At 40.6% G+C, this 10,719-nt stretch overlaps 1 protein-coding gene across 2 annotated transcripts; it reads right to left on the bottom strand.

The window, feature by feature from the left end:
- Positions 1-559: 559 nt before the first annotated feature.
- LOC129762725 (N-acetylneuraminate 9-O-acetyltransferase) lies at positions 560-10,514 on the bottom strand. 2 transcript variants are annotated; one of them, XM_055761244.1, is made up of 5 exons: positions 10,298-10,513; positions 10,145-10,241; positions 9,331-10,089; positions 8,988-9,271; positions 560-6,106 (listed from the first exon to the last, which is right to left on the bottom strand). In XM_055761244.1, the coding sequence occupies exons 1-5, from the start codon at positions 10,428-10,430 to the stop codon at positions 6,054-6,056; spliced, it is 1,326 nt and encodes a 441-aa protein (XP_055617219.1). In that variant the 5' UTR covers positions 10,431-10,513; the 3' UTR covers positions 560-6,053. The 2 variants fall into 2 exon arrangements, with proteins under 2 accessions (XP_055617219.1, XP_055617218.1); XM_055761243.1 differs by lacking the exon at positions 560-6,106 and having other exon boundaries at positions 7,689-9,271; positions 10,298-10,514.
- Between the last annotated feature and the right edge of the window lie 205 nt (positions 10,515-10,719).

Raw genomic sequence — 10,719 nt, 5'->3', positions numbered from 1 at the left:
AACATCTTAGTAAAATCTAGGGCTCAGATTTTTTGCCAGTCAAAGCTGTTTGTGAATCACGCAGTGAATGACAGGTACCTCACGCAGTTGTAACTTTGAGTGAGCCGTAAAACCACGATGACGACCAACCATAGATGATGCACCATCAGTCACCATGAAATAGCTTTGTCGGTAAAAAAACCGTTCCACGACCTAAAAGACCGATTCTCCTTTGGTATCAGTCTCCATATATGTAAGAAAAATCATTTCTTGCCACATATTTTCATCTTTAATACATCGAATATACCCTAACAACAGAGCTTCATTGCTGGATAATGTAGACTTGCCAGCTGGAGAGAAAATCTGTTGGTCTATAATAAATTGAATATCATTTTCCCTCTTCACGACCCATTTTAAGTTTCCTGAAATAATTTGAAAAATTGATTGATCTTGGCCTAGGAGCACGGACGGTATCTTGACATAAGACTGTGATTGTATTGTAGTAATTGCATTTGAATTTGATTTTTTCATTGTTCAAAATCTGTATTTTTTCTCTTTAAAAAAAACCCTTGAAAAAACCGTTGCCTGTATGAATTTCTATCCTTTAAACGGACAATATGAGATAACGTGGTAGGATCAATAACTAAATTCTGTTCAAAATTGTACACAAAAATACCATTAAAGCCATTAATACACTTTTCATCTGTTTATTCAATTATGTACAAAAAGACAAGGAGTTATCATTTATCATTTTTAAACACAAGTCTAAATAGTTAAGATACACATAAATATAAGCGTAAGTCAAATAAATCTATGACTACAGAAGTATGAGTATACCCTTTCAAACTTCTAAATCAGCAGCCAGTTAAATTCATTGATTGCATTTTTTACATAACCAAACAACATGCTCGTTATTCTGACATCCTGGACCACAATTACATAATACCTTTACGATAAAAACATGAATTGCGCCCGAATAGACTGAACATTGGGCAGAATAGAGTAAAACCATCTTCCAAGATTATCCCTCCATTGATTCTGCCACCTTATGCCTGTTTGCCCAACAAATGGAGAATAACTCTGATACGCATCGACTCACATTGTGGGTTAACATCGAATTGAAGGCAAAAAGATTGCTCGTTGCGTCGGGGACGAAAACGAGTGGTTATTGCAAAACATACTCATTTTAATCGTCAAATTGTTTACTTTTTTACTATATTTTCTGTTCGTGTTCCAGGCAAAAAATTTCCGGATAAATAAATTTCCTGTCTAATGTAAAGTGACCAGATGGTCAGAGGTCTAACGCGGGACACAAAAAACAAAACGTTATGTATATATAAAGTGACCAGAGGTCTAACGCGACACACAAAAAACAAAACGTTATGTTAATATAAACCAAAGTTTCACGAGTCTAAACTGATCTGTATTATTTCTTGTCTAATGTAAAGTGACCAGATGATCAGAGGTCTAACGCGGGACACAAAAAACAAAACGATATGTATATATAAAGTGGCCAGAGGTCTAACGCGGGACACAAAAAACAAAACGTTATGTTAATATAAACCAAAGTTTTGCGAGTCTAAACTGATCTGTATTATTTCTTTCTAAGTATCGGCGCTCAGTTGTGATTTTTCGGTGGTTTAGATTTTGTTTACGCCTAAAAATCACTCGCTCAATCAGAGCATTTGCGCCTGGCATGCACGATTCAAATTCTATACTTTTCTTCAAATTACCGAATGGAATGCTCGAAAATTCCAATTCATTTTTCATCGATTTTAGTGATAACGTATGCATTCAAAAAAATGGACCAATTTCGGACGGCGATGGAAGATAATTTAATGGAACATATTTCCCTTAAATCTTAAGTTTATTAACAAAAAATGATTCAAGGTTGTTGATTCGCAGATGCAGCGCTGTCAAGCAACTTGAGTTGGACATCCCGAGGCGCTTTGTGTCCGCCAGATATAGCCGATCTGGTATTTACAACATCATCTCCCTGCCTTAAGCCGGGAGATCGAAGCAACCGGCCAAACGGTGAAGGAGAATCTGGCCAAAATGGACATTTTTATGCGGAAGCGTCAGACGAGACCGGCATTATCTGAGCAGCAGGCAATCACCCAGAAGGAGTAACTTGAGGTGCTGGTGAAAAACTTCTTTCCGGCGAAAGAAGTGAAAAACTTCTTTTTCACTGGTGAAAACCCTCTTGTTCACTGGTGAAAAACTTCTTTTCGTACTCATAATTAAAGATGAGACGTACTTGATGCTAGAGTTCAACGAATGGCAGAGGACCAGGTACTTTACGTTTCCCAGGTAAGCGATGATGTCGAATATATCATCCACATCAAGTTCTCGAAGAAGGCCCTTCTCTGACTGGCGTGAAAAGAATTTCCAAGCCGCTCTTCTTTCGAGTCATATGGTGAACAGGGAGATATATAGTACGAAGTGCTTGCCGGAAGTTGCGAAGGTGATGTGGTCTTTATGCCGAACTTGGGATCAACCCATTACGCCAAAAGATCACTGGAGGATGGATCGGCTGGAGATAAACAATGTCGCGAAGACCGCCAACTTTCCCAACATTCTTCAGCTGCGACCGATAGAAAAATTTTGGGCGAATGGCCAAAATGGAGAGACAGTCAACCACCAAAGCCAGGAAAAGGTAAAAGAACACGCCGACATACATCTTTTCATCGGCCATGGTTGAGGTTCCGGCCAACTTCCGTAAGACCGCCCAGCGCTTCGTTTACGATACTGCATCAAACAACCCTGCCTCTTCCTGTCGAGTATACAGTAGTTCTTCCGGCTTATTTAAAACGTTAAGCCTTGACCGAGCTAGGGGAACAAAAATGAACTCTTCGCCCGGCTCACGTTGGTCCCTGCGGATCATTGGGGACTTTTATAAAAATCATATTCCAATTTTGTTGCTGTAGCTTCCAGTTGACACATTCTAAACAAAAAGCCCACTGTCGGTGCGATGAAACTAGCTCAACGTATTGATCTTTGAATGCATTAGAAGCGCTCTTGAACAGTCTGCCAAATAAAAGTTTTTTTTGAGGTTCATCCATTCAAGAAAATCAACATGATCAAATTGTGATATTGAAATATATTGATATCGCGGGACATTTTCGTTTCTTTTACCAAATGCGGGACATTTCGCGGGACGTAATCTTACGTGAGACATTTTATTGAAATGCGGGACTGTCCCACGTAACGCGGGACGTCTGGTCAGTTTAATTAAATTCAACATTCGGATAAACAAATCTGTTGAAAATAATAGGTTCTTGGCAATTTCAATTGGAAGGGTTATGCAGATGGGAAATTTTGGAATTTTATACCATTCTCCCAGTTCAAGTGACCAGTGATTTTTAGAAATTTTGGAAAACTGGTGGGAAAGTTTCATCAATAGTAGCAAATTCAATATTATTGCTGGTGATTTCTACATTGATTGGCTCGACGTGCAGAATTCGAAGCAGCTGAAACAACTCTCTGATTTTTATAATGTGAAACAGTCTGTTTCCGATGTAACTAGAATTACTAGAAACAGTAGAACTTTGATAGATCACGTTTTCCCTAATTTTAACACAGTTATGAGTTATACCTGAGTTATGAGCACATGATTGTTCGCTTAGTAGCGGACACGCAACCAGTTAGACTACGAAGACTCCTTTATTTATTTTTTTATGGCAAACTTGTCTCACTTCTTGACTAGGCGAACCTAGCCAGAATATTCATCTGCCCCGGGCTTCTAAATGCCAAAGGTGGACTATGCTCTGCGGAATGCACGTATCTGCATGCTCGTGCTGTTTTAGTCTTGACCTAGGAATTGTCGGACAATCGCGCAAGTGCTAACGATGATCGACTTTTGGATGCCGGCCAATTCCTTCTCCATGTTCAACACCTTAAGCGCTTCCAGAAGAGTCTTCGGGATAATTTCAGTTCCAGAGAGAACGACTAGAACAATTCTTGAGACCTCCCTTAACCCCGACAATTCTTTGAGTTCCACGGCCAATGGGCGGTATTTACAAATTTTGCGACAGTGGATCTCCTCCAGATTTTGGTTCAGTGGAATATCGATATCGATGATGGTGACTTTGCGGTCGCTCTTGTCGTAAACCATTATATCCGGACGGTTGTGGTGGATCGAGAGGTAGCTCAGAACAGTGCGATCCCAGTACAGCTTGAAACGGTCATTTTCCAGGACAGGTGCAGGCAGGTATCGGTAGTTTGGTACGTTGTCTTACAGTAGAGCACATGGAAGCGCCAGTGGTCGATGAACAATACGGGCCACTTCTTGTGCCAGAAGTTCTGAACACCATCGGGGCCCGGTGCTGCCCAGTTCCTCAGGTACCACGAGGCTTCGCGGACATAGTTCCCTTCGACGATGATAGATGGCATCTCTCCAATTTCACCACAACTCTCCTCCTCCAGTCTTAACCACATTTGCCCGTCGCGATGCTGTACTGGGGTCTTCCAAATACCAGCCCAGAAGTTCGTCACATCGCTTTACTGCACTCGTGAGCCTGCGGGAATGCTGGAATTTCGGGATCCTGGGGCGCGACAAAGGGTCTGTGTCGCGAAACTATGAGATCGCTTCGTCGTAGTGGAAGACTAGATCGCGTAGTAGTTGTTGATCTGGCTGTGGGTCGTCCGGCTCTGCTCGCTTGCTCTGTTGTTCCTGGAGCTTATTTCTCTCTGCGCCTGCTGCTTGATCTTGTCGACTTGCGTTTGGGAGAGCATGTTGTTGCGTACTATCGCTCTACGCCTCGCGTTCATCGCATTCTGATCAAGCCTCCCGACGAATTCTGGATACGCTTCCTCGAACATCGTATTTGAGGGCGACCGCTCATGTCCGTCTCCAAAGCAGTGCAGATGTAATAGGCGCGGATCACGAATCTATTCATATCGTGTGTCCACATGATCCGTCGCCTAGTGGTACTCACAAGTGTGGACGACTGTCGTCTGGCAGCCGCAATATGTCTCGTAGGCGCAGCGTTTCGTGGGTGATGTCGGTGGCTGCTGTTACCGTGTGGCGGTAACACTTCGGATTGAACCCGGCTGGTGGCCCGCTCTTGCACCTCGTCCTCCAGCCGCTGGCCGCTCGCTCTTACGCCCGTTCCAGGACCAGCTCCAGTTCTGGGGCCCTCCTCGGGCGATCGCATTCTCAAAATTCTTCTTGAACTTAGCTCCATTTTTACTAGGTGTATCTCTTTTGCCCGGGAGACAACGGGTTGGCAAGGTATATTAGAGTCCCAGCTTGCCAGAGGAACCTTTTCGGTGCGCCGCCCCTAACATGGAGATCAGACGCACCCCTAAGCCTCCAATGGCCCGGGAGGCCTTCCCCGGGAGAGTTCACGCCCGATCTAAAAATGTCGTCATATGATCTTCGTGGACGCATGAGATAGGAACATTTGAGACCAACGGGCAGGCTCCTACGATAGTGTTGATCCGCATTTGAGAACTTTTTCCACGACGATTGGCCTACCAGTACGGGGTGTAATTTCGACAGCCACTACACCAGAACGAAATCGATCAATCCAACGCTGTGCTGTGCGAATCGTTACAGTATCAGGTCCATAAACTACACGAATTTTATCGGCCGCCTTCGTTGCAGTTTACCTCGCAGGTAGTGAAAACGTAAAATATGACGAATTTCTTGCTTGGTGGACTCCATCTTTGACGCGCTATCACTTGAGACTGAAAAGGACAATCACAACACTGTCAAAATAGCCCAGATTGTCGTTTTTAAAAAGCCGTATAGTATGACTCGATGCGATAAGTACAACACAAGATATGTTTAAGTGTTGCCATATATTGACAATATACGACATTTATTTTTCCCCAACCCAATATTATATGGTTTTCGCGACTGCAGTACAAACCATGCATACTATAAATTAATGAAAAGTATAGCATAAACATTATAATAATATTGTTATGATTTTATTATTTTTCTACATATCTTAAGGTTACATTTAGGTGCCTATTCTTCAATTCTTCAATTCCGTTTAAAAATCTTACTCAATTTGAACAATTGAACGACGAAAGTCCCATATCTGTGTGACGGGGCGATGAAAGGGTTAATGGAAGACTCCATGTATTGCGGCACTGTGTAGATGTAAAGAGCATTCTTCTGTATGTTCAAAAAGAAAGATAAAAAGCGAAAAACGGCAAACTTATTATTTTTGTGATACCATACCATCATTCACTATGCTTTAGTAGTGTTATTTATCTGTTGTAAAGCTAGCCGATGAGGCAGAATTTTGCATTTTTTCGCCTTAGATTGAACATGAGAAAGCAGTACTACACGCTACTTATGAATGCCAACATGACTCTCATTCAGATTGGTTTGGATGTTATACGAATAAAATTGATGTGTTGGTCATATTGGATCGTTATTTTGAAAAATCTGTAAAACTGTATGCAAACCAAAAAAATCTGTAATCTGTAAGGATATTCTTAGTTTCAAAAAGTCTGAAAAATCTGTATAAATACAGATTATTCTGTAGATATGGTAACTCTGATGACCACTTTACTTCTTCTTCTTCTTCTTTAATGGCACTAACGTTCCTAGAGGAACTTCGCCGTCTCAACGTAGTATTACTTGCGTCATTTTTATTAGTACTTAGTTGAGATTTCTATGCCAAATAACACGCCTTGGATGCATTCAGAGTGGCTCTAGAGCTCTAGAATACGCGTGATCACAGTGCAAGTCGGAGGAAATTTCTTTGACGAAAAATTCCCCCGACCAGAACGGGATTCGAACCCGAACACCCGGCATGTTAGTTATGACGCTAACCACTCGGCCAAGGGAGCACATGACCACTTTACCTCCAGATCAAAAAAAAAAGTTCGATTTTTCAACTTTTTTCTAATGACAATAAATGTACTATTTCAAATTTTTATATGAAAAGCAGCTTGCTATTTTCAACAACAATTAGCTGAACTACAATATTCTTCCAAAAACGGGGATTGAAGCTGTATGTGGGCGCAGGAAACTGGTGACCACTATGCCCCCACTTCCCCTACTTGTGTGATTGAACTGAACGAGGGAGTGATTTGAATAGGTATAATAAGGTAAAATAAAACTGATACGGTTTATTCAGAAACGCGAATTATGCAAGAACACCTAACTTTCCATTTAGTAGGACGCAAAACTTGCTCTTATATAAAGGAGTGTATTTGTTCAATTCGATGTCCAGAAATATTAAATGGCAGCAACAATAGCCGAGTTCAAAAAATCGTGTATCATACATGTTAAATCTGTGTTATAAATTAGCAAAAGTGTTTATATGTTTAGTATTTTTTCAGATGCATTAGCTACTATCCTACTATGATGGATTTTTTTACATTATTGTTGTTTAAATTAAGTTAAAAATTATATACTGACAAATGATAACTGTAATTTCTGCCATTTCGATGCTGAAACTTCCGAACATTTACTGTGTCAATGCAGTACACTAATTCACCGAAGACTGCGGATTCTTGGAAAGGGCATTCTTATGCCTAACGAGATTTGGACCAAAAAAACCGAACCAAAAAACTTCATAATGGAAGTCATGCCTTCGTGGGAGGATATGGATATGTCCTGGTATGACTATCACTTATTCCCAGAGTGATGGAACGAACTGACACTGCGTACATAGCAAACTGGAGTGCTCCTACAGAAGAAGTGGCCGGTTACGTTTGTTGAAATATTTATTGATTGAACTGTCTGATATTCAGTATTATTTTATTTACGTCATTCTTTGTCTCACTGCTACGACGGCTCTAACATAATCCCACATTAGTCCTGTGGCAGGAATATCATTATTTTATGACTAACCCCTCTCTGAGTGTGGATTTTGTATAGCACAAAAAATATTGAGTTTATCATTGTTTTATAGGAACCTAAAACATTCCATCGTATCTTCCTATGGGTATTAAAACCACTGCAAAAATTAACATGTTTCGAATCGCCAGTTTCCAGTCGTTTGGCACTGCGTATGGAAGCAATACAGTTGTTAGTCGGTGCACTTCATGCGATACGCAAACGAATATAAACGATGTTATAAGTACATTCAAGGTTGGAAATCCTGGCAACAAAACCAATACTCCATTCCGATCAGCAGCAAGCCAAATGTGGTATTGGCAAATAAACATTTCTAAAGAAATTCGTCCGAACCAGGCGAAAAATGTCGAGTATCGTGTTCGAAGAATGCCAGAAATATTTCTAAGAAGAATATAGCCAATGATCGGAATGAAAACAACATACGAATGAATCTCTTCGCAATCCTGTCTGTTTCTACAGAAAAAGGTCCAGGTAGTGTAAAAACCAATCCCGATGATAGCTGCTAATGTTGAGCTAAGCGAAATGCGCCTCGAAAACAAATTACCGTGATTATTATCATCAAAAAGGTAATATTTTTGGGCCACATGAAAGACAGCCGCAAAAATCATGCCGTATGTGATGGTATACCGGTCTAATTTCCAACGATACCACCACTCGTGGATATCGTCGTCCGTTGTCACGAAAAGCGCTTTCCATGGACGAGTGACGAAAATACGTTCAAAGAAAACTTCGCTCATATAAAGAACAGTTATGACACTGAGCATACATATTAATTTAAGCACAACATACAAATACTGGTAAGCATTGTTTTCGGAACTTTGCGCTGTGATTCGCGGTGGAATGGATAACACGAAATAAACCATACAGTACCAGAACGACAGTAACGGCACGAAAAAATAAAACTGATACGGTCTATTCATACACAGACACAAAACTACAGTCAAAAAGTTGGTTTTGAACATGACATGTAAAAAGCGCACTATTCCCGTATTTCCGGTTTGCCAACAGTATGTGAAATGGCCATATCCGGATAAGAACAAATAAGCACTGATCAAAACTTTTACGTGCATGTAAATTGGTAATACGTGTGATGCGCCTGTCATATAGTAAATCAGTATGACGAGTTGCATCCAGCCTTTCAATTCATCGGTTTGATCGCGATGTAACACCTTCGTAAACTTACTGTCTTCTGTGAAGAACAAACCAACCACAAAAACGTATCCAACCGGAATCCAAAAACTGAACTCTGAGTAATATTTGTTCTCTTTCATGAAGAAGTTCGTTCGATCGCAAATATAGAAGTATGACATGATGATTGTCAGCGAAGCTAAAGCAAGCACTGGTGACTGAGAATCCGCGGATGATGGCGCAGGTGAAGCTGCCGTCTGGCTTAGTGGCATGTAAAAATTAACTCCCCGAAGTTTCAACAAACAACGCCGAATAATCATCGCTGCTGCAATCGCGAGGCTGTCGAAGAAATAATCATATATCAAGATACTTGGTAGTAACAGGTGCTATTCACTTACCAAACTCCCAAAATTGCGTATGTTATAATTTGGATGATTGTATATGGCTCCGCACTACTGCAGCATGTGCCATCATTGTAGTTCATATAGTCATTACAGTACATATTTAGCAATATTTGCACATCATGTTTCAAAGCCAACCGATCCAGCTTGTGTCCGTCTACGAACTCGTCGGCCAGTCCAGATGCAATCATTTTCGATGAGGACCATATTTTTGCACTAGAATAGCTCAATATATTGTACACAACTTGATTGATTTTATCAATGTCTTCGTTTTGGACGTAAGTCCATTCATCCATCGAATGATCATGGTATATCGGATCTTGCAATTTCCAAATAACTTTCGATTTCTTCGACATCAGATCGTCGATAGGTTTCACCAGTGTTGTTAGATTTCTCTCGAATGCCTTCAGCAGCTCTTTGCTTACATTCACTTTATGAATAGTAGAATAAGTACAACTGGCGACAATCAAGATAGGCGGATCCTCTTCGTGTTGCCACTTGATAAATTCATCCACCACACTTCTCGATACTTCGTTAGCGTAGATATAATTGATTTGTAGTCTGAGTTTATAATCAACAAATTGCAAGTTCTCTGTTTTACCCAATATGGATTGAATTGAAGCATTATCAGCGTCAGCAGGTTTCAGATGGTTAATCATCTCTAAGTATAACGTTCGAATGCGAACGTCTCCAATGAAAACAAAGTGGTTCTGATTCCCCCAAAAGGCCAAATATCGAAAACATTTTCTTGTATCACTGAAAGTAAGAAAAGATGTAGTGCTGCCCGTTTTCTTCTAGGTCCAGGTCTTACGTTTCCGTATATTTATGTAGCATACATCCGAACGGTTGCCATTCCTTGTTTCCTTTGAATCTTCCATCGCTGAGTAACCATTTACAAGAATCGCTTCCTTTAACAATTACAATCACAATAGAAAATAAGCTGAAAACCATCAATTTTGCTTACCATATCGTAAGTGTAACAGGCCATGGTAGATTATAAAACCAATCACCATTAGCAGTGCAAGTTTTTTTGCGTTAATTACATTGAGATTTTGAATAAAACGCTCCGCTTTAGAGATTTTTGTCTCGCTACCCATCACGAAAACCGAAGGGATCTATTTTTCCCGTCAATCAAAGCCTTATTGCTGTTGAAAATTCAATTGATTATATTTGTAAACATGGAATATACACTGTTAATCGAACCAAGGTGTGTATCAAGGCGCGTAGAAGTATATCCTAAGGTGGGCCAACATGCTAAAACCACTCTTCAGCCATCTTGGAAGTCTACTGTGTTTTGTTTACGCTTGTGCCCAAGCTCGCTTGTGATCAGTCTGTCTCTTTCACGCTTTAAGGAAATAATTCCCCTTCTGCTTTCTTCCGTACTGT

Source organism: Toxorhynchites rutilus, chromosome 1 (genome assembly GCF_029784135.1).
Source record: "Toxorhynchites rutilus septentrionalis strain SRP chromosome 1, ASM2978413v1, whole genome shotgun sequence".
NCBI classification, from domain to species: Eukaryota; Metazoa; Arthropoda; class Insecta; order Diptera; family Culicidae; genus Toxorhynchites; species Toxorhynchites rutilus.
This window is presented reverse-complemented; position numbering and strand designations above follow the sequence as displayed.

Coding starts and splice junctions, on each gene's coding strand:
- LOC129762725 (XM_055761243.1), bottom strand. CDS start 10,430: ATGGGTAGCGAGACAAAAATCTCTAAAGCGGAGCGTTTTATTCAAAAT. Junction 10,090..10,144: donor CTACATAAATATACGGAAAC/GTAAGACCTGGA, acceptor TCTTACTTTCAG/TGATACAAGAAAATGTTTTC. Junction 9,272..9,330: donor TACGCAATTTTGGGAGTTTG/GTAAGTGAATAG, acceptor TTTCTTCGACAG/CCTCGCGATTGCAGCAGCGA.